This window comes from Zophobas morio, unplaced genomic scaffold, assembly GCF_036711695.1.
Source record: "Zophobas morio isolate AGI-343-1 ecotype UQ-CSIRO unplaced genomic scaffold, CSIRO_AGI_Zmor_V1 ptg000021l, whole genome shotgun sequence".
Lineage (NCBI taxonomy): Eukaryota > Metazoa > Arthropoda > Insecta > Coleoptera > Tenebrionidae > Zophobas > Zophobas morio.
The window spans coordinates 21,972,371-21,996,007 of NW_026972126.1; the positions used below are offsets into that span (position 1 = coordinate 21,972,371).

The following is a 23,637-nucleotide window of genomic DNA, read 5'->3' on the forward strand; positions in this document are numbered from 1 at the left end:
TTAATCAATTTGTCATTGAAAAGTTAACTGAAAATTTGTAGCGCTCGAGGCGACCGCCTGATAGCAGGCACTTGCGCTGAAGATAACACGCCGACGATTGATAAAATTATTCGAAAATAGCCGTAGTGGTTGTTAACGTAACCATATAAGTTGGAGATAAGAATGTCAGTCAGTGACCCGTTAATTAAAGATATTAAAGGTAAATATTTGTAAATTTTCCAGTAGAGATTGCGAAAGTGAGGTTATGTTTATTAAAAATTAAAATCGTGTTGTTATCGGGCGAAGCCTGCTAGAGTTCGATTTTTGCTAAATGGGACGCAACACGTAACGCAGATGTATTGTGTGTTGCCTATGTGTGTTCGCAGGGCATCTCCTGGCGCTCTTCAACGAGTCCATGGGGACGAAAATCACGGATTCGAGTACGAATTTGCACGGGTTTTGTCAGGATTTGGAGAAGATTTTCCATTGTGGGTTGGTACAGAGTCAGGGGGCGTTTTATGGGAGCAGGAAGAGTGACGCGTTCACTTGGATGGGGACAATACCTGGAGATGGTACAACTTTGCTGGAGTTTAAGTATAAGAGTAGCGTGGAGGAGGTGCAAGGTTGTAAGTGCGTAAGCACATCCTTGGGGAAATTTAGGTTGTTAGTAAGGCTCTGTTTGGTGAAAAATTGTATACATTTCCCACTACAGTTTCTAGTAAGTGGTTTTATTGGATAGTAAGTTGTTGGTATTGACGTTTTAGATCAACTCCAACAGAGCGCACTCAATTTATGATAAAAACTCAATCATAGGGGACGAAATTCTTGCCGCTATATTGTTATCTGTGTTACTACAGTGTAGCAAAATTACCTTCCAGCTGCAGATTTTTAATTCGTATTTTCTGGACTCGACGTGGCAGATACCGGATCTTTTGAAACTAGAAGTCGTTCCTTGTAGTAGTTTGGGTATTAGTATTAGGTACATTTGAGAAAAATTTTGTTAATAAAGTTGTAATTCGCTTCAGTTTTTCAGAGAATAAGGCTGTCATCGTCCACATTGCTGGCAACAGCGTGGCTTCAGAAACTGTAAGATGTGTAAACGTCTCTTAGTCAAGTGGTACTAATCGAGTTTTTGCCCAAATTCGTCGTTTTTAAGGCCGAAATCTCCACCGGCGACGTCCTGGCCAATTTAAACGGCGTCGACATCAATTCCTCCTGCAAGGGGCGTCTGAACGCCATCCTGCGCCTCAATAAAGGGCGGCCCGTCACCTTGGCCATAATTAAAGCGTTTCATAAGGATTCTAATGATGTTTTTCTGCCGATGAAGAGCATTCTGCGACACTTACAAATCGATTTAATGAAAATCACGAGTGGTCAGACTAGCGCGACTACGGCGGAAACGAGGTATTGAGGCTCGGTTTTTGATTAGGGGTTGATTGGGTGTTTTAGCGGGGTGTCAATTATCCAGAGCGCAAAAACAGGCTACAGGGGGACGTACCTGGGGTGCGTGGGAGTGGGCAGCAAGGGCAGTGTGAAGCAAATCGAAGAAGCGATAAGGCGGCGGTTGGGGAGGGGCGGCGAGAAAAAAGAAGTGGTTTTTGAAATCGGGGAGATGAGCATTAAGATAGTGGATGCTGAGAGCAATAAAGTGAGTGTTTGACACGAAGTCTTTGAAATTTGACAGTTGAGTTTTTAGCCGCTGTTGAAACACTCGTACATGCAGATCTCGTCATGTGGGTCTGCGGTAAATTTGCCGAATTATGTGGCGTACATAGCGGGGTATTTTTATTAACGAGAATTTTCGTGCAATAATTCGGTGATTTTAGCGAGGAAAATTGCGACACGGCGTCCAATTTCGTTTGTTATATTTTTCACGTCAAGGATATTGAAGAAGCCGCGGTTATTTTACAAAGCATAGGTAATTTTTGAGTTTTCGGGTTTATTAAGAGACCCGGCGCCTCCACCAGAAATATATTTTAGTGTGTGTATGAGTTTCAGGACAGGGATTCTACAGGACCCATTTTGCCGTTTAATAAATGTCTCACGGGATGCGTTATATCTCCAAATAATCAAAATTCATGTAGAAACGTTTTTAAAATAAACTGCCACCCGAAAACTGAGGTTGACTAGAATGTTTTGTCGTTACAAGTGTTGAATTTTATTTTTTAAATAAATAAATACAGTAATGGAAGATGAGAGTCTCCGTTTTTCCCACCCTGCGATTTTTCGTGTCATTTCCAAAATAAAGTATGTTGACAGACGCTAAATCTTCAAAATCGGTTTTGTTAAGCGCTACGAAAATTCGAAAACGTAGGCACATATTAATAACGCCAGAATAATTTATATTTTGCCTTGTTTTTTTCCTTAATATACACTGCCATCTTTTCACAACATTGCCAACATTATGGGGCGGAGCTTATTGCAAAATTTTCCATTTTAAACATATTTTAAGTTTCATGTTGTGGAAACATGGCTATGTATATTAAGAAAAAAGAAACCAAAATATAAGCCCCGCCCACCCGCCCTATCTCAATTGTGATGATTTTTTTATTCACCGTGAACCAAGTGGGCGGAGCGTAACTGCAAAATACTTATGTCTTTATAAAAAATTAAAAACACGTTTTTGAGTATCGTGTTCAAAGAATGCCTTAAGAAAAAAAAGGCAAAATATAAACTCCGCCCCGAGGTCTGCCAACGAATGAAAACTTCATTACTACATATTTAGATCAAAGCAGGTATGGGTGGGGCTTAATCTTTGGCTTTAATTTTTTCTTAATATATGTACATAGTATTCTTTAACTTAGACGATACTCAAAAACAAGTCTTACATGGTCATTTCTTGTAGAGAATTAATAAGAATTTTGCAATTAAATTCCGCTCTTTGGCTCTCGACGATTAAGGAAAAAATCATCACAATTGCGATAGGGTGGGTGGGCGGAGCACATATTTGGCCTTTTTTCTTGTTACACGTAGTCGTCTCTTTAGAACAATAAACTTAAAACATGTTTAAAATGGTAAATTCGGTGATTTTAGCGAGGAAAATTGCGACACGGCGTCCAGTTTCGTTTGTTATATTTTTCACGTCAAGGATATTGAAGAAGCCGCTGTTATTTTACAAAGCATAGGTAATTTTTGCGTTTTCTGTTTTATCCGGCGCCTCCACCAGAAATATATTTTAGTGTGTGTATGATTTTCAGGACAGGGATTCTACAGGACCCATTTTGCCGTTTAAGCGTCCCACGGGATGCGTTGTATCTCCAAATAATCAAAATCTCATGTAGAAACGTTTTTAAAATAAACTGCCACCCGAAAACTGAGGTTGACCCTAATGTTTTGTCGTTACAAGTGTTGAATTTTATTTTTTAAATAAATAAATACAGTAATGGAAGATGAGAGTCTCCATTTTTCCCACCCTGCGATTTTTCGTGTCATTTCCAAAATAAAATACGTTGACAGACGCTAAATCTTCAAAGTCGGTTGTTTATAAGCGCAACGAAAATTCGAAAACGTAGGCACATATTAATAACGCCAGAATAAATTATATTTTGCCTTGTTTTTTTCCTTAATATACACTGCCATCTTTTCACAACATTGCCAACATTATGGGGCGGAGCTTATTGCAAAATTTTCCATTTTAAACATATTTTAAGTTTCATGTTGTGAAAAATGGCTATGTATATTAAGAAAAAAGAATGCAAAATATAAGCCCCGCCCACCCGCCCTATCTCAATTGTGATGATTTTTTTTATTCACCGTGAACCAAGGGGCGGAGCTCAAGTGCAAAATACTTATGTCTTTATTAGAAATTAAAAACACGTTTTTGAGTATCGTGTTCAAAGAATGCCTTAAGAAAAAAAAGGCAAAATATAAACTCCGCCCCGAGGTCTGCCAACGAATGAAAACTTCATTACTATTTAGATCAGGGTAGGTATGGGTGGGGCATAATCTTTGGCTTTATTTTTCTTAATATACCTAGTATTCTTTGAACAAGACGACACTTTAGTTCCTCGTAGACAAATAAGTATTTTGCAGTTAAGCTCCGCCCTCTTGGCTCACGACAAATAAAAAAATCATCACAATTGAGATAGGGTGGGTGGGCGGGGCTTGTATTATGCCTTGTTTTTTTCTTAATATACATTGCCAACATTATGGGGTGGAGCCTATTGCAACATTTTCCATTTTAAACATATTTTAAGTTTCATGTTGTGAAAACATGGCTATGTATATTAAGAAAAAAGAAACCAAAATATAAGCCCCGCCCACCCGCCCTATCTCAATTGTGATGATTTTTTTATTCACCGTGAACCAAGGGGGCGGAGCGTAACTGCAAAATACTTATGTCTTTATAAAAAATTAAAAACACGTTTTTGAGTATCGTGTTCAAAGAATGCCTTAAGAAAAAAAAGGCAAAATATAAACTCCGCCCCGAGGTCCGCCAACGAATGAAAATTTCATTACTACATATTTAGATCAAAGCAGCAATGGGTGGGGCTTAATCTTTGGCTTTAATTTTGTCTTAATATATGTACATAGTATTCTTTGACTAAGACGATACTCAAAAACAAGTCTTACATGGTCATTTCTTGTAGAGAATTAATAAGAATTTTGCAATTAAATTCCGCTCTTTGGCTCTCGACAATTAAGAAAAAATCATCACAATTGCGATAGGGCGGGTGGGCGGGGCACATATTTGGCCATTTTTCTTGTTACACGTAGTCGTCTCTTTAGAACAATAAACTTAAAACATGTTTAAAATGGTAAATTCGGTGATTTTGGCGAGGAAAATTGCGACACGGCGTCCAATTTCGTTTGTTATATTTTTTACGTCAAGGATATTGAAGGAGCCGCTGTTATTTTACAAAGCATAGGTAATTTTTGCGTTTTCAGTTTTACCCGGCCCCTCCACCAGAAATATATTTTAGTGTGTGTATGATTTTCAGGACAGGGATTCTACAGGACCCATTTTGCCGTTTAATAAGTGTCCCACGGGATGCGTTGTATCTCCAAATAATCAAAATCTCATGTAGAAACCTTTTTAAAATAAACTGCCACCCGAAAAGTGAGGTTGACCCTAATGTTTTGTCGTTACAAGTGTTGAATTTTATTTTTTAAATAAATAAATACAGTAATGGAAGATGAGAGTCTCCGTTTTTCCCACCCTGCGATTTTTCGTGTCATTTCCAAAATAAAATACATTGACAGACGCTAAATCTTCAAAGTCGGTTGTTTATAAGCGCAACGAAAATTCGAAAACGTAGGCACATATTAATAACGCCAGAATATAGTATATTATTAGCCAAGATTGCAGAGCCAAGCATTCTAGACCGAGCGCAAATTAGAACCCGAGACGCGCAGCGTCGAGGGCTCTAAGTGCGAGGTCTAGAAGTGGCTTTGCAACCGTGGTTAATATACTATTTTTTTCACTAGTAGAAACCATAAGACAATAAACTGAAAAATAAACGTTCAATTTTTTGACGCAACATGATTTTGTTTTGATTTCTAATCAAACTTGATCTAAATCTTCAACACAAAGAAAACCGTTTATACTTGTCGCTGAGTTAATCATTTTATCTTCTACCGTCTTCCAACTACCATGCGTATACTCAAGTAATGTTTGTAGCACACATTTGTTCATTTTTTAAGAAATAATCACATCAAACATTGCGTACATAACCTCAATTTTTCTTTTTGAACCGGTGGTAGCAAAAGTTGAATTTGCTACCACTAAATGAGTCGACATTTGCATGCGTTCAGGCTGCTAGTGAAAAAAATTATATTTTGCCTTGTTTTTTTCCTTAATATACACTGCCATCTTTTCACAACATTGCCAACATTATGAGGCGGAGCTTATTGCAAAATTTTCCATTTTAAACATATTTTAAGTTTCATGTTGTGAAAAAATGGCTATGTATATTAAGAAAAAAAAAATGCAAAATATAAGCCCCGCCCACCCGCCCTATCTCAATTGTGGTGATTTTTTTTACTTCCCGAGCGTAAGCAAAGGAAGTATTGTAATCGAGTCCGTCGGCCGACTCTACTTTTACGTTTTCTCGATCTTTCATGACCCCTAGAAGACGAAGAAATAGGTCTCCCATTTCCGTCTGTCTGTCCGTCTGTCCGTCTGTCCGTCTGTTGTCCCGGATTTTTATTAGACAGATAATCTCCGAAAGTACTCGACCGATTGTTGTGAAATTTTGTACTTATATTAAGAATATCATGTAGATGGTAAAACGCTAACCAAAATTTGTCTAATCATCCCCACCACTAATGCGATGACGTCACTTCAAAATTGTACATAGTAAATGGGTTTTCAATTGTATAAAATAACATAGTCCTACACATGTAGTTTACAACTCTGAATCGACTTTTCACCCGAAACGTCCAGATTTTTGGAAAAAAAATCAAAATTATAAAACAACATTTTGAAATTTATTTTTAATCTGCTAACCAGAATGCTTTGAAATGTTGCAGATGTTTTTAAGGCTATAAAGAGCATCATAAATCTTTAGTCAAAAAATATTTGCTTATCCCCTCCAAAAACTTGATGACGTCAGCTCAAAAGATTGTGGAATAAATCATATCTAAAATGTACAAAATATGATGAATCTGTACTTGTGATCTATCACTCCATTCATATTTTTTGGATTTGCATATACAGGGTGACTCAAAAAAATTAATGAATGCGTAAATATATTTTATTGATTTAATCAGGAACTACAAAACCGAGTGCTCTGAAATCTTGCAGATGTTTTAAGGTCATAAAGAGCATAATAAATGTTTAGTCAAAATATATTTGCTTATCCCCTCCAAAAACTTGATGACGTCAGCTCGAAAGTTTGCCGAATAAATCATATCTAAAATGTACAAAATATGATGAGCCTGTACTTGTCATTTATCACTCCATTCATATTTTTTGGTTTGCATATACAGAGTGACTCAAAAAAATTAATGAATGCGTAAATATATTTTATTGATTTAATCAGGAACTACAAAACGGAATGCTCTGACATCTTGCAGATGTTTTAAGGTTATAAAGAGCATAATAAATGTTTAGTCAAAATATGTTTGGTTATCTTCTACAAAAAACTGATGACGTCAGCTCAAAAGTTAGCGAATAAATCGTATCTAAAATGTACAAAATATGATGAGTCTGTACTTGTGATTTATCATTCCATTCATATTTTTGGATTTGCATATGCAGGGTGACTCAAAAAAATTAATGAAGGCGTGAATTTATTTTATCGATTTAATTAGGAATTACAAAACCGAATGCTTTGAAATCTTGGGAATATTTTAAAGTTATTATAAGCATGGTAAACTTTTGTTCAAAATGTATTTGTTCATCCCTCCTAAACAAATTGATGACGTCACCCTTAAATTTTGCTGAATAAATCCTATCTAAAATGCAAAAAATATGATGAGTTTGTACTTGTGATTTATCATTCCATTGATATTTTTTAGATTTTCTTAAGAGGTGGTTCAAAAAAATTAATGAAGTCAATTTATTTTATTGATTAAATTAAAGGCAACACTTATTATTAGTATTACACCTCAACCAACCCAATTTGGTAGACACAAAATTTGTTAAAGGAAAAACTCGGTTGAAACATAAGGGTAGCACGCTTATTTACATCGACGTTAACATTACAGACCTGCATTTGTTTTATGCGATCACTTGGTTCCGCGAATGTGAAATAGACATGTTTATAATCAACCAATTGTGAATTTCACCGTCAAGAATTAAAATAAAACCCAATGTTTTATATAATAAGCGGAAGTCGAAGCAATAAAACCGATGGTCGTTTTGTTTACAGTTTCTCTGTTTAACTCTCACGTATGCTGTTACGCTTGTCATCTTAAATTAAGAATGTTTATACATAAACGATTTTCAGTTGCCGTATACGTGAGTAAATTGTTTCGTTATTTTATTGATTCTAAAAAATCAATATTCAAAACGACCCAATTCATTTTCCCGAAAATTTGGGAATACAATAATTTTATTCTTAGTATTACACTACATCTATCCCAACTGATATACGTGTCCTTGCAAAAATGTTGACGTCATCGCAATTTTTTTTAAATTCCCACTACAAAAATGTAATGAGAAAAGAACACAATAACCATGCAGTCGTCAAGTTTCCGACAGCGAGGGAAGTACTGTCTAAACTCTTTAGACCAATTTTTTTATTCACCGTGAACCAAGGGGTGGAGCTTAACTGCAAAATACTTATGTCTTTATATGAAATTAAAAACACGTTTTTGAGTATCGTATTCAAAGAATGCCTTAAGAAAAAAAAGGCAAAATATAAACTCCGCCCCGAGGTCTGCCAACGAATGAAAACTTCATTACTATTTACATCAGGGTAGGTATGGGTGGGGCATAATCTTTGGCTTTATTTTTCTTAATATACTTAGTATTCTTTGAACAACACGACACTTTAGTTCCTCGTAGAGAAATAAGTATTTTGCAGTTAAGCTCCGCCCTCTTGGCTCACGACAAATAAAAAAATCATCACAATTGAGATAGGGTGGGTGGGCGGGGCTTATATTATGCCTTGTTTTGTTCTTAATATACATTGCCATATTTTCACAACATTGCCAACATTATGGGGCAAATTTCTATTGCAAAATTTTTCATTTTAAACATATTTTAAGTTTCATGTTGTGAAAACATGGCTATGTATATTAAGAAAAAAGAAACCAAAATATAAGCCCCGCCCACCCGCCCTATCTCAATTGTGATGATTTTTTTATTCACCGTGAACCAAGGGGGCGGAGCGTAACTGCAAAATACTTATGTCTTTATAAAAAATTAAAAACACGTTTTTGAGTATCGTGTTCAAAGAATGCCTTAAGAAAAAAAAAGGCAAAATGTAAACTCCGCCCCGAGGTATGGGTGGGGCTTAATCTTTGGCTTTAATTTTTTCTTAATATATGTACATAGTATTCTTTGACTAAGACGATACTCAAAAACAAGTCTTACATGGTCATTTCTTGTAGAGAATTAATAAGAATTTTGCAATTAAATTAGGACGGGTGGGCGGGGCACATATTTGGCCTTTTTTCTTGTTACACGTAGTCGTCTCTTTAGAACAATAAACTTAAAACATGTTTAAAATGGTAAATTCGGTGATTTAGCGAGGAAAATTGCGACACGGCGTCCAATTTCGTTTGTTATATTTTTCACGTTAAGGATATTGAAGAAGCCGCGGTTATTTTACAAAGCATAGGTAATTTTTGCGTTTTCAGTTTTATCCGGCGCCTCCACCAGAAATATATTTTAGTGTGTGTATGATTTTCAGGACAGGACCCATTTTGCCGTTTAATAAGTGTCCCACGTGATGCGTTGTATCTCCAAATAATCAAAATCTCATGTAGAAACGTTTTTAAAATAAACTGCCACCCGAAAACTGAGGTTGACCCTAATGTTTTGTCGTCACAAGTGTTGAATTTTATTTTTTAAATAAATAAATACAGTAATGGAACATGAGAGTCTCCGTTTTTCCCACCCTGCGATTTTTCGTGTCATTTCCAAAATAAAATACGTTGACAGACGCTAAATCTTCAAAGTCGGTTGTTTATAAGCGCAACGAAAATTCGAAAACGTAGGCACATATTAATAACGCCAGAATAAATTATATTTTGCCTTGTTTTTTTCCTTAATATACACTGCCATCTTTTCACAACATTGCCAACATTATGGGGCGGAGCTTATTGCAAAATTTTCCATTTTAAACATATTTTAAGTTTCATGTCGTGAAAAAATGGCTATGTATATTAAGAAAACACAAGGCAAAATATAAGCCCCGCCCACCCGCCCTATCTCAATTGTGATGATTTTTTTTATTCACCGTGAACCAAGTAGTGGAGCTTAACTGCAAAATACTTATGTCTTTATGAGAAATTAAAAACACGTTTTTGAGTATCGTGTTCAAAGAATGCCTTAAGAAAAAAAAGGCAAAATATAAACTCCGCCCCGAGGTCTGCCAACGAATGAAAACTTCATTACTATTTAGATCAGGGTAGGTATGGGTGGGGCATAATCTTTGGCTTTATTTTTCTTAATATACCTAGTATTCTTTGAACAACACGACACTTTAGTTCCTCGTAGAGAAATAAGTATTTTGCAGTTAAGCTCCGCCCTCTTGGCTCACGACAAATAAAAACATCATCACAATTGAGATAGGGTGGGTGGGCGGGGCTTATATTATGCCTTGTTTTGTTCTTAATATACATGCCATATTTTCACAACATTGCCAACATTATGGGGCGGAGCCTATTGCAAAATTTTCCATTTTAAACATATTTTAAGTTTCATGTTGTGAAAACATGGCTATGTATATTAAGAAAAAAGAATACCAAAATATAAGCCCCGCCCACCCGCCCTATCTCAATTGTGATGATTGTTTTATTCACCGTGAACCAAGGGGGCGGAGCGTAACTGCAAAATACTTGTCTTTATAAAAAATTAAAAACACGTTTTTGAGTATCGTGTTCAAAGAATGCCTTAAGAAAAAAAAAAGGCAAAATATAAACTCCGCCCCGAGGTCTGCCAAAGAATGAAAACTTCATTACTACATATTTAGATCAAAGCAGGTATGGGTGAGGCTTAATCTTTGGCTTTAATTTTTTCTTAATATATGTACATAGTATTCTTTGACTTAGACGATACTCAAAAACAAGTCTTACATGGTCATTTCTTGTAGAGAATTAATAAGAATTTTGCAATTAAATTCCGCTCTTTGGGTCTCGACGATTAAGAAAAAATCATCACAATTGCGATAGGGCGGGTGGGCGGGGCACATATTTGGCCTTTTTTCTTGTTACACGTATTCGTCTCTTTAGAACAATAAACTTAAAACATGTTTAAAATGGTAAATTCGGTGATTTTAGCGAGGAAAATTGCGACACGGCGTCCAGTTTCGTTTGTTATATTTTTCACGTCAAGGATATTGAAGAAGCCGCTGTTATTTTACAAAGCATAGGTAATTTTTGCGTTTTCAGTTTTATCCGGCGCCTCCACCAGAAATATATTTTATTGTGTGTATGATTTTCAGGATAGGGATTCTACAGGACCCATTTTGCCGTTAAATAAGTGTCCCACGGGATGCGTTATATCTCCAAATAATTAAAATTTTAAATAAATAAATACAGTAATGGAAGATGAGAGTCTCCGTTTTTCCCACCCTGCGATTTTTCGTGTCATTTCCAAAAAAAATACGTTGACAGACGCTAAATCTTCAAAGTCGGTTGTTTATAATCGCAACGAAAATTCGAAAACGTAGGCACTAATTAATAACGCCAGAATAAATTATATTTTGCCTTGTTTTTTTCCTTAATATACACTGCCATCTTTTCACAACATTGTCAACATTATGGGGCGGAGCTTATTGCAAAATTTTCCATTTTAAACATATTTTAAGTTTCATGTTGTGAAAAAATGGCTATGTATATTAAGAAAAAAGAATGCAAAATATAAGCCCCGCCCACCCGCCCTATCTCAATTGTGATGATTTTTTTTATTCACCGTGAACCAAGGGGTGGAGCTTAACTGCAAAATACTTATGTCTTTATAAAAAATTAAAAACACGTTTTTGAGTATCGTGTTCAAAGAATGCCTTAAGAAAAAAAAGGCAAGATATAAACTCCGCCCCGAGGTCTGCCAACGAATGAAAACTTCATTACTATTTAGATCAGGGTAGGTATGGGTGGGGCATAATCTTTGGCTTTATTTTTCTTAATATACCTAGTATTCTTTGAACAACACGACACTTTAGTTCCTCGTAGAGAAATAAGTATTTTGCAGTTAAGCTCCGCCTTCTTGGCTCACGACAAATAAAAAAATCATCACAATTGAGATAGGGTGGGTGGGCGGGGCTTATATTATGCCTTGTTTTGTTCTTAATATACATTGCCATATTTTCACAACATTGCCAACATTATGGGGCGGAGCTTATTGCAAAATTTTCCATTTTGAACATATTTTAAGTTTCATGTTGTGAAAACATGGCTATGTATATTAAGAAAAAAGAAACCAAAATATAAGCCCCGCCCACCCGCCCTATCTCAATTGTGATGATTTTTTTATTCACCGTGAACCAAGGGGGCGGAGCGTAACTGCAAAATACTTATGTCTTTATAAAAAATTAAAAACACGTTTTTCAGTATCGTGTTCAAAGAATGCCTTAAGAAAAAAAAAGGCAAAATATAAACTCCGCCCCGAGGTCTGCCAACGAATGAAAACTTCATTACTATTTAGATCAGGGTAGGTATGGGTGGGGCATAATCTTTGGCTTTATTTTTCTTAATATACCTAGTATTCTTTGAACAACACGACACTTTAGTTCCTCGTAGAGAAATAAGTATTTTGCAGTTAAGCTCCGCCCTCTTGGCACACGACAAATAAAAAAATCATCACAATTGAGATAGGGTGGGTGGGCGGGGCTTATATTATGCCTTGTTTTGTTCTTAATATACATTGCCATATTTTCACAACATTGCCAACATTATGGGGCGGAGCCTATTGCAAAATTTTCCATTTTAAATATATTTTAAGTTTCATGTTGTGAAAACATGGCTATGTATTTTAAGAAAAAAGAAACCAAAATATAAGCCCCGCCCACCCGCCCTATCTCAATTGTGATGATTTTTTTATTCACCGTGAACCAAGTGGGCGGAGCGTAACTGCAAAATACTTATGTCTTTATAAAAAATTAAAAACACGTTTTTGAGTATCGTGTTCAAAGAATGCCTTAAGAAAAAAAAAGGCAAAATATAAACTCCGCCCCGAGGTCTGCCAACGAATGAAAACTTCATTACTACATATTTAGATCAAAGCAGGTATGGGTAGGGCTTAATCTTTGGCTTTAATTTTTTCTTAATATATGTACATAGTATTCTTTGACTAAGACGATACTCAAAAACAAGTCTTACATGGTCATTTCTTGTAGAGAATTAATAAGAATTTTGCAATTAAATTTCGCTCTTTGGCTCTCGACGATTAAAAAAAAATCATCACAATTGCGATAGGGCGGGTGGGCGGGGCACATATTTGGCCTTTTTTCTTGTTACACGTAGTCGTCTCTTTAGAACAATAAACTTAAAACATGTTTAAAATGGTAAATTCGGTGATTTTAGCGAGGAAAATTGCGACACGGCGTCCAATTTCGTTTGTTAAATTTTTCACGTCAAGGATATTGAAGAAGCCGCGGTTATTTTACAAAGCATAGGTAATTTTTGCGTTTTCAGTTTTATCCGGCGCCTCCACCAGAAATATATTTTAGTGTGTGTATGATTTTCAGGACAGGGATTCTACAGGACCCATTTTGCCGTTTAATAAGTGTCCCACGGGATGCGTTATATCTCCAAATAATTAAAATTTTAAATAAATAAATACAGTAATGGAAGATGAGAGTCTCCGTCTTTCCCACCCTGCGATTTTTCGTGTCATTTCCAAAATAAAATACGTTGACAGACGCTAAATCTTCAAAGTCGGTTGTTTATAAGCGCAACGAAAATTCGAAAACGTAGGCACATATTAATAACGCCAGAATAAAGATCGTTTCAGGTTGAATGCGCCCCTTTTAATGTCCCGAAACTGTTCCATTAAAACGTCGACATTTTCCAATAATAATTACGAATGAGACGAAATGTTTGCGATATTTACATAGCATTCATGACAATAAAACTCTGACGGAATTACAAAGAACCTGTGGGTTTATAACCGAGAATGCAACTTTATTGGAAATAATATTGAAAGGTTTTTTATACACTTTCGCTCCCAGAAGTATTCCTGCGTTATGTTTGGGTATGTTTTGTCAGTGACGGCGTGCAAGGGGGATTTGGGGCGCTGCAACAAACCAAATTTTATTATTCATCTCGTCCAAAAAACTGGTGACGTCATGTCAACATTTTGTCGACTATAAATTCAACCTTTTCGCTTTTAAAACAAATTGTGTGGTCTACCTTCGTCAAAAAAACTTCTAATACCATGTTGGTTTGTCTGTCTGCCTGTCTGGGGTGCACCTGGCCCGGATCAACCGCTTGAAACTTCGCATACGTTTTCCCTCCACCACAACCCTTCCGACAAAAAATAGCCACCCAGCTAAATCATCAGCATTATTCATAAACATAACTACACATTCCACATTAGCGTTATCAGATTCCTCCACATTGCGACAGAGAAAGCGCACATTCGAATCCGTCCGAATCCCGAGTCCTAAGTGCTCGGTTTAACGTCGCTTTTCATTCAGTTTCAGTTGTATTCTGGCAGCGAGCTTCCAGGGAGCTTTTTCACGTGCGTCCAGAGCAGCGCTCGTGCGGTCGGGAAGTACACAACTTTTGCGTCTTAAAACTCCTTCAGAAGCCAAAAATGAGTGGCGATTTTGGCCGTGGTTTACGCACGTCCTCGAAAAAAACTCACTGAAGTGTGGAAAATGACCGGGAAAGCCAAGTGAGGCAGGAACATGCACAGATTAGGGGTTGTTCTTCTTGTGTTCAATGTTCTGAATGTTTCGTTGGGAATACTCAACTCAGGTGAGTTTTGGAAAAGGGGGTGGATTTGGCGGAGCTAACTGGTGTGTGGGTTTGGCAGCTGGGATTAAATTAAAAGTTTTGTCGTTGTTTTTCTCATTAAACTACAGTTTAAGAGTGGAATTGAAGTGACAACAAAATTTGAATTTATTTTCTATGAAATTAAAAAAAAAAGTTTTCAGTGTACGATTTTCTGGGGGCCACCGTGGTCCCACCTTGTATTCGCTTTTTGTGAGCGACTTACCAGTAGCTATAAAATCGTGCAAAATTAAGCGCTCACGCAAAAAGTGTGTATTTTGATTGTAGATTTACTAAATACACCCATTACGATTTTGTTCCCGCGGATTTTGCGGTTTCCCGAATTCCAGGTGTACGAAATTTACGAGCTTCCAAAAACAGCAAATTTGTGTGAAATTGGAATTTATTATTTTTCTAAATTAACTCCCTGATGATTTTAAACTAATAAAGCAGCCGTCTGTATGAAAATGCTGCGTTCATGATACCGGAGTAAAATGAAAATGTGGATAACGTCTCGCATCAATTTCCATTGATCTGATGTCCTTTCCTTAAGTACTTGTGTAGCAATAAACCAGAATAAAATGTCGAAATTTACGATATCGTCGTGTGCGCGTATATCCATACGAATAAACTATAAAACTGGTGCGGTTTTACATTTGCTCTTCTTCTCGTAAAAGTGTGCTTTCTTCCTTTGTACGTTTTTAGTGTTTTTGCAGCGATCATTGTTGCGACCAACAATCCAACATTGCGCCGAATGTAAAAAATATCGGATGGTCGTTGTCGGGGTCGTTATGGAGCCACTCGGAACGGGATATTTGTATTAAATTATTAAAATAAATAACACAACGGAGTTTAATAAAAGCAGAACTCTAGTCATGAATGCAAATTTGCTTTGTGTGTTTTATATGGTAATTAGGCCCGAAACTCTAGCAAAACAAACCCCAAACATGTTATGTCCCGATCATTTTTGCGGTGTCATTTTTCCACGCTCCATTTAGTTCCTGCCGTACTTGCCGTATATCAAATAATTAAAACTTAATAACGATAATTACGTAATGAATTTATAGTTAACTGGATTAATTTTCGGAGTGACGTTCCACTCTGGCGTGGGATTCACTTTTATAAGGGCATTATTAGTGAAGAAAATTGGAGATATCGCCACACGGGCGATAACAAACTGCGCCGGTTTAGCCCATTTGTGGATAAAAGAGAATGCCATCTGCGCCGATTTTAGTTACTACGGTGAATTTTGCCTTGAATCGTCTGGCTTTTTTGTTTCTCAGTCGCGAAACAAAATATCTGAAACGGGATCGCGGTTGTTTACAACTTGCTAACAACGCGTTTAAATGGGTCTTTAAAAAGACCGGTTTTTGTTAATCAACGGGCCGAAAACAAAGGGCACGTGGATGAAGCAAGGGTTCGACGGTATTTACACTGTGAAAATTGTTTCTAGTTTTAATTTTCAGTCAGTCTTTCACTGTTTACATTAAAAATGACTTAACTTAATATGATAAATTTCATTTTTCATTAGGGATTTTTGCATGTGCGAAATTGGTTGCCAACCAAATTAGTAGATTATTAGTTATGGGGCGGAGCCTAATAAAAAATCGATATTTTCCTATTCAAATTTTCCATTTTAAACATGTTTTAAGTTTCATCTTGTGAAAAGAAGTCTACACATATTAAAACAGAGAGGCAAAATGGAAGCCCGCCCACCCGCCCTATCTCGATTGTAATGATTTTTTTATTCGCCGTGAATCAAGGGGGCGAAGCTTAACTGGAAAGTGCTTACGTGTTTACAAGAAATTAAAAACATGTTTTTGAATTTCGTGTTGGTCAAAGAATATTACGTACATTAAGGAAAAAAAGTAAAATATAAACCCCGCCCATCCATCCCAATGAAAATTGATAACCTTCAACACTGGGTAATTGAAAAATAGAAAAAATGTAAAATTATAAAACACAAAATTAAAAAAAAATCGCAAAATTAGAAAAACTGTAAATTTGATAAATCGAAAAATGGTAAAATTACGAAGCTGAGAACTCAAAAACTTGAAAAATTGAAAATCGAAATTTTAAAAATTAAAAATCAAAAAATTGCAAAACCGAAGCAATGAGATTGAAAAATCAACAACTGAATAATTTAAAAAACGAAAAATTATAAAATTGAAAATTGCGAAACTGATTAATTAAAAATATATTAATTAAAAATCGAATAATTGCAACATCCAAAAATTGTAAAATTGCAAAGTAAAATTGAAATTTTGAATAATTAAAAATCAAAAAATCGAAAAATTTTAAAATTACAAATTTAAAAGATTGTGAAATTACAAAAATGAAAACATTGGGTAATTTAACCTCGAAAATTATTAACTTGTAAAATGAAAAATCGAAAAATTAAAAATTTTGGTATTCCAAAAGCGAAAAATTGAAAAATCGAGAAATTGGAAACTCTGATCATAATTGAGAAATCAAAAATTGGGAAACTGTTTCATTAAAAAAAGATTAACTGAGAAATCGAAAAATTGTCAAATTACAAAACTAAAATATCGTGTAATTGCAACATTGAGAAATTGAAAAAATCAGACAGTTGCAAAATTGTCAAATTACAAAATTTAAAAATCGAAATATGAAATTAAATAATCAAAAATTGAATAATTGAAAAAACAAAGAATTCTAAAAACAAAAATAATCAAATTGAAAATTGAGAAATTGATTAAAATCGAAAAATAGAAAAATCCGATACTTTTGACAATGAAAAGTTATAAAATAAACTGAAAAAGTAAAATGGAACTTTTGAATTCGAAAATTTATAAAACTGTAAAAATGATAAATTGCTAAATTATTAAATTGAAAGTCGAATAATTGAAAAAATGTTTCATTAAAAACTGGGCAATTGAGAAATCGAGAAATTACAAAAATATAAAACTAAAAAATTTAAAAAATGCAAAATTACAAAACTCGAAAATCGTATAATTTTAACATTGAAGAATAGAAAAACAGATTTTTTTTATCCTTAGAAACTTAAAACACGTTTAAAATGGCAAATTTTTGTAAGGATATATGGATTTTGCAATTAGGCTCCTCCCCTAGGTCTGCCAACGAATGAAAACTCCATTACTGTTTAGATCAGGGCCGGTATGGGTGGGGATTAATCTTTGGCTTTATTTTTCTTAGTATACCTAGTCTTCTTTGAACAACACGACACTGAAAAATATGGCTTAGGTTCCTCGTAGAGAAATAAGGATTTTGCAGTTAAGCTCCGCCCTCTTGGCTCACGACAAATAAAAAAAATCATCACAATTAGGATAGGGTGGGTGGGCGGGGATTATTTTGTGCCGTGTTTTTTCTTAATATACATTGCCATCTTTTCACAACATCGCCAACATTATGGGGCGGAGTCTATTCCAAAATTTTCCATTTTAAACATATTTTAAGTTTCATGTTGTGAAAAACTGGCTATGTATATTAAGAAAAAAGGAAGCAAAATATAAGCCCCGCCCACCCGCCCTATCTCAATTGTGATGATTTTTTTTTATTCACCGTGAACCAAGGGGGCGGAGCTTAACTGCAAAATACTTACGTCTTTATAAGAAATTAAAAACACGTTTTTGAGTATCGTGTTTTTCAAAGAATACGATGTAGCTTAAGAAAAAAAGACAAAATATAAACCCCGCCCGCCCACCCCATCTTAATTGTGATGATTTTTTTTATTCTTAGAAACATAAAACACGTTTAAAATGGAAAATTTTTGTAAGGATATATGGATTTTGCAATTAGGCTCCTCCCCTAGGTCTGCCAACGAATGAAAACTCCATTACTGTTTAGATCAGGGCCGGTATGGGTGGGGATTAATCTTTGGCTTTATTTTTCTTAATATACCTAGTCTTCTTTGAACAACACGACATTGAAAAATATGGCTTTAGTTCCTCGTAGAGAAATAAGGATTTTGCAGTTAAGCTCCGCCCTCTTGGCTCACGACAAATAAAAAAAATCGTCACAATTAGGATTGGGTGGGTGGGCGGGCCATATATTTTCCCTTGTTTTTTCTTAATATACATTGCCATCTTTTCACAACATTGCCAACATTATGGGGCGGAGCCTTTTGCAAAATTTTCCATTTTAAACATATTTTAAGTTTCATCTTGTGAAAAAATGGCTATGTATATTAAGAAAAAAGGAAGCAAAATATAAGCCCCGCCCACCCGCCCTATCTCTATTGTGATGATTTTTTTTATTCACCGTGAACCAAGGGGGCGGAGCTTAACTGCAAAATACTTATGTCTTTATAAGAAATACAAAACACGTTTTTGAGTATCGTGATGTTCAAAGAATACGATGTAGCTTAAGAAAAAAAGACAAAATATAAACCCCACCCACCCACCCCATCTCAATTGTGATGATTTTTTTTATTCTTAGAAACTTAAAACACGTTTAAAATGGCAAACTTTTGTAAGGATATATGGATTTTGGAATTAGGCTCCTCCCCTAGGTCTGCCAACGAATGAAAACTTCATTACTGTTTAGATCAGGGCAGGTATGGGTGGGGCTTAATCTTTGGATTTATTTTTCTTAATATACCTAGTCTTCTTTGAAAAACACGACACTGAAAAATAGGTCTTTAGTTCCTCGTAGAGAAATAAGGATTTTGCAGTTAAGCTCCGCCCTCTTGGCTCACCACAAATAAAAAAAATCATCACAATTGAGATAGGGTGGGTGGGCGGGGCTTATATTTTGCCTTGTTTTCTCTTAATATACATTGCCATCTTTTCACAACATTGCCAATATTATGGAGCGGAGCGTATTATTGCAAAATTTTCCATTTTAAACATATTTTAAGTTTCATGTTGTGAAAAAATGCCTATGTATATTAAGAAAAAAGAAGACAAAATATAAACCCCGCCCACCCACCCCATCTCAATTTTGATGATTTTTTTATTCTTAGAAACTTAAAACACGTTTAAAATGGCAAATTTTTGTAAGGATATATAGATTTTGCAATTAGGCTCCTCCCCTAGGTCTACCAACGAATGAAAACTTCATCACTCTTTAGATCAGGGCAGGTATGGGTGGGGCTTAATCTTTGGTTTTAATTTTTTCTTCATATATGTACATAGTATTCTTTGAATAAGACGATACTCAAAAACATGTTTTACATGGTAATTTTTTGTAGAGAAATACCTAATCAGAATTTTGCAATTAAATTCCGCTCCTTGGCTCTCGACGATTAAGAAAAAATCATCACAACTGAGATAGGGCGGGTGGGCGGGGCATATATGTGGTCTGTTTGCTTGCTATACGTAGTCGTCTCTTTAGAATGGTAAATTCTTCTAGACAAATATGGATCTTGCAATTACGCCCCGCCCCTCGATTTGAAAACAAATGAAAAATTCATCACAATTGAGAAGTGAGTTCGGGGCGGGTATGGGTGTGGCCTAATCTTTGCTTTATTTTTTTCTTAATATACATAGTATTTTTTAACAACACGATACTCAAAAACATATTTTTAATTTGTCGTTGAGAAATAAGGATTTTGCAGTTGAGCTCTGCCTTCTTGGCTAACGACGAATAAAAAAATTCATTACAATTGGGATAGGGCGGGTGGGCGGGGCATATTTTTGGCCTTTTTTTCTCTTAATATACATAATCATCTTTTTAAAAAAACAAACTTAAAAGATGGTTAAAATGGTACATTTTTGCAAAGAAATATGCATTTTGCAATTAAGGGGCGGAGCCTAATTGCAAAATTGATATTTCCTTATACAAATTATCCATTTTAGACATATTTTAAGTTCCATGTTTTGAAAAAAGGTCTACATATATTAAAACAAAAAGGTAAAATGTCAGCCCGCCCACCCGCTCTGTCTCAATTGTGATGATTTTTTTTATTCGCCGTGAACCAAGAGGGTGGAGCTTAACTGCAAAATACTTACTTCTTTACAAGGAATTACCATGTTTTTGAGTAGCGTGTTGTTTAAAGAATAATATGAACACAAAGAAAAAAAGGCAAAATAGAAACCCCGCCCACCCACCCCATCCCATTTGTGATAATTTTTTTATTCTTAAAGACTTAAAACACGTTTAAAATGGTAAATTAGGCTCCTCCCCTAGGTGTACCAAGGAATGAAAACTTCATTACTATTTAGATCAGGGCAGGTATGGGTGGAGCTTTATTTTTTATTTTTTTTAATATACTATAATAGTGTTCTTTGAATAATATGATACTCAAAAATATGCCTTCCATGGTAATTTCTTGTAGAGAAATAGTAAGGATTTTGCAATTAAGTTCCGTTCCTTTGGCTCTCGGCGATTAAAAAAAAAAAAAATCATCACAATTGAGATCGGGCGGGTGGGCGGGGCTAATATTTTGCCTTTTTTCTTAATATACGTAGTCGTCTTTTCAAAGCAAGAAACTTAAAACATGCTTAAAATGGTAAATATGACAAATATGGATACTGCAATTAAGCCGCGCCCACTCGATCTGACAACGAATGAAAAATTCATCGCAACTGAGAATTGAGATCGGAGCAGGTATGGGTGGGGTTCAATCTTTGGCTTTATTTTTCTTAATAATAAATATAGTATTCTTTGAACAAGACGATACTCAAAAACATGTTTTTAAATTTGTCGTGGAGAAATAAGGATTTTGCAGCTAAGCTCCGCCCTTTTGGCTCACGACGAATAAAAAAATCGTCACAATTGAGATAGGGCGGGTGGGCGGGGCTACATTTTGCCTTGTTTTCTTAAAATGTGTAGACTGATTTCGCCAACAATAAACTTAAAACATTTCTTCTACAACCTCTTTCTACAAGAATTTAACACCAAAGTTACTAGCAACGGGAGCTTCAACGTCAATAGCAATTTTAGAAATCCCACTTTAACGTACTGATAATTGTGTATTATTTATATTTTTATATTAAAAACGTGGCCCTCCATGATGACATCGGGATGTAATTAATTAGTAATTTATTGGGGTTTTATGTGAGGAGAACACTGAATTATTTAATAGTTTATCGAATTTAGCACACGCAATATACCAGAGAGAAGCATACTTAAATCCGTTAATTAGTGGCTGTTAAATAATTAATGGTTACTTTTAATAATTAATTTTAATTATCAAACAAAGGTTTATATTTTCAACTTTAATAAGTGTATGTAGCTAGTTTTTCGCGTCGATCCTCGTAAATGTTTTTATTTTATACGCACTTTTACAGCTCCATCTGTTCGGTAAACGCAATATAGTGTTATTCTATCATTTTTCCTTTTCAATCATCGCCACAATTCGTCCACGACGTGGACAACTCCAGCCAGCAGAACAAAATCGGTTATACTTTTATTGTCCTCGTGTCCGTAATGTCGGTATGCATTACACAAACCGCTGTCGTGTTTGCGTTGTACGTTAATAAATTGGGACTCTGTTATCCAGAACGAATATGTTGCTCTCGACCATCTATAATTCAAGTTCCAGTCAGGTTGTGAGCGGTATTAAACAATGTGGGCTAATCAATCACCATCCACCATCCGGCTCAATGCTGATGGAGATTCCTACTCTTTGCATAACTAGCAGGAAAAAGGCATTAACTATACCGAGTTTTGTTGTTCTGCTTTCAGGGCCAAATTTCGGGAACGAAGAGGTTTTGATTGTGCCCAGATTCGTGTCAAGAGCGAACACGTTTCGAGTGGTCATCGGGGACACGATTGTGCTGCCGTGCGAAGTCCAGAATTTAGGTGAGGCTTTAGTGTGGTGATTGCTGGGAGCGGGTTTTTATGGAAATGGGGCTCTAATGACGGATCGGTGCGTAATGACGCCGATTACGAGCGGGTGCAATATTTGTTATTAGTACATGTTGGGTGCAATAGTGGATTTTTGGGGTCGTCGAAAAATTCGCATCGAAATTCTGCAAATTAGGGCCGAATAGGGCGTTGGCAGTGGCGACTGTTATTCGTAACGACCGCTTGCACAGTAACCCGTTATGGTCGCTTTACAAGCATTTCAATTAAAGTTGGACGTTGAAATAGGAGGGATTTTGCATTCTCCCCGAAGTTGGAAATTGCTTCAATTGCAATCGTACTAAATTAATAGTCATGATTAGTAAGTCGGCGCGTTTCGCCTCGTCTGGATTAATTCAACTTGGCGAAATTATTAAAAATGTCCTCGAGATGACCGGCGGACAATTAAAAATGGAAGCGGCGGGGCTTTATGCCACAAATTTACGAACGCGGATAACGGGATATTCCATTTGGGGATGCTTTTGTGAACGGCAGTCCCCGCTTTATTTTAACCACTGAAATTTGCATACAAATTAAAACCTGGCCTCAGCACTACTCCCCCATGTAGTAAAGTTAACCAAGATAAAACAGAAATTGAAATAAAAAAATAAAACATTATTGCGAATGCCGGAGCATAAATAACTGCGAGTCAAAGCGTATTGTTTGTTCTCTTTCTGTCTTTCGCACAATTGGACTTTAATTAGTGCGTGTGTGTGCGTCGGGACGGGGTTGTGCGGACGAGGACACAGCTCAATGCGGAATATCGCCACTTGGGTGCTTCGATAGATTGTCAAGAACCCAATATGGCGATGGAGCTGTCAAAAAAGGGACACTTTAAACTTTAAACCCGTCAAACTGTACTGTAGTCTTGGATTATTACAGTGTCAAACGACCAGATTCCCTTTGTTTGAATACACACGTGTAATGTAATCAGAAGACACAAAGAATCACAGTTGAATAAATAACTATATTGTCTGTGTGACAGTACGTACGTTCTACAGGTCACGTGAAATTAATTCCACTGTACTCCAGTAAAATAATCATTTGATTTGCCACAAAGCGAATTTCTATGATGTATTGTCTGATTACTAAAATTGGACCCGGAGGACGGCGTAATAGTCAAATCTGTCTTTTGGTGCAATTAATATTAGCACTAAAGTGCCAACTACGGTTAAATTGTGTCCAGTTGTATTAGTGACAATTAGGTGGAGATTCTCTGACTGCGTAACTTTTATTGTACTCTACATACAACAGCGGAAATTAGAGAAAGTTGTATGCTTAAGTTTTCAAAAACTAATAAACGGCAGCCGTTCATTCTTGAATAAAAAAGTGGACCTG

The 23,637-nt window shown here is 35.8% G+C and overlaps 2 protein-coding genes and 1 long non-coding RNA gene across 6 annotated transcripts in view; all 3 read left to right on the forward strand.

Annotated features, from left to right (window-relative positions):
- The first annotated feature begins 112 nt into the window (after nt 1–112).
- LOC135133353 (uncharacterized) lies at nt 113–2,170 on the forward strand. 4 transcript variants are annotated; one of them, XM_064061742.1, is made up of 9 exons: nt 113–199; nt 366–697; nt 744–958; nt 1,005–1,065; nt 1,136–1,383; nt 1,429–1,627; nt 1,676–1,758; nt 1,806–1,897; nt 1,960–2,170. In XM_064061742.1, the coding sequence occupies exons 1-9, from the start codon at nt 163–165 to the stop codon at nt 1,968–1,970; spliced, it is 1,278 nt and encodes a 425-aa protein (XP_063917812.1). In that variant the 5' UTR covers nt 113–162; the 3' UTR covers nt 1,971–2,170. The 4 variants fall into 4 exon arrangements, 3 of the variants coding, with proteins under 3 accessions (XP_063917812.1, XP_063917811.1, XP_063917813.1); XM_064061741.1 differs by having other exon boundaries at nt 1,978–2,170; XR_010281170.1 differs by lacking the exon at nt 1,960–2,170 and having other exon boundaries at nt 1,664–1,758; nt 1,806–1,821.
- A 2,589-nt stretch (nt 2,171–4,759) lies between these two features.
- Nucleotides 4,760–5,113, forward strand: LOC135133028 (uncharacterized). The gene is made up of 2 exons (XR_010281137.1): nt 4,760–4,847; nt 4,920–5,113. It is a non-coding gene; the product is annotated as an uncharacterized LOC135133028 (long non-coding RNA).
- Nucleotides 5,114–14,250: 9,137 nt separating this feature from the next.
- The window catches only part of LOC135132366 (MAM domain-containing glycosylphosphatidylinositol anchor protein 2-like), a 90,638-nt gene continuing 81,251 nt past the window's right edge, over nt 14,251–23,637 (forward strand). Inside the window, exons 1-2 of the mRNA XM_064060440.1 lie at nt 14,251–14,514; nt 22,141–22,257. Of these exons, the coding sequence (XP_063916510.1) occupies nt 14,445–14,514; nt 22,141–22,257 (187 nt within the window). The 5' untranslated portion in view covers nt 14,251–14,444. The remainder of the gene's footprint in view (nt 14,515–22,140; nt 22,258–23,637) is intronic.

What these genes read in the sequence shown, in the direction of transcription:
- LOC135133353 (XM_064061741.1), top strand. Translation starts at nt 163, where the DNA reads ATGTCAGTCAGTGACCCGTTAATTAAAGATATTAAAG. An exon ending in AGTTTGGGTATTAGTATTAG is followed by an intron (nt 959 to 1,004) that starts GTACATTTGAGA and finishes AATTCGCTTCAG; the next exon opens with TTTTTCAGAGAATAAGGCTG. An exon ending in TGGATGCTGAGAGCAATAAA is followed by an intron (nt 1,628 to 1,675) that starts GTGAGTGTTTGA and finishes TTGAGTTTTTAG; the next exon opens with CCGCTGTTGAAACACTCGTA.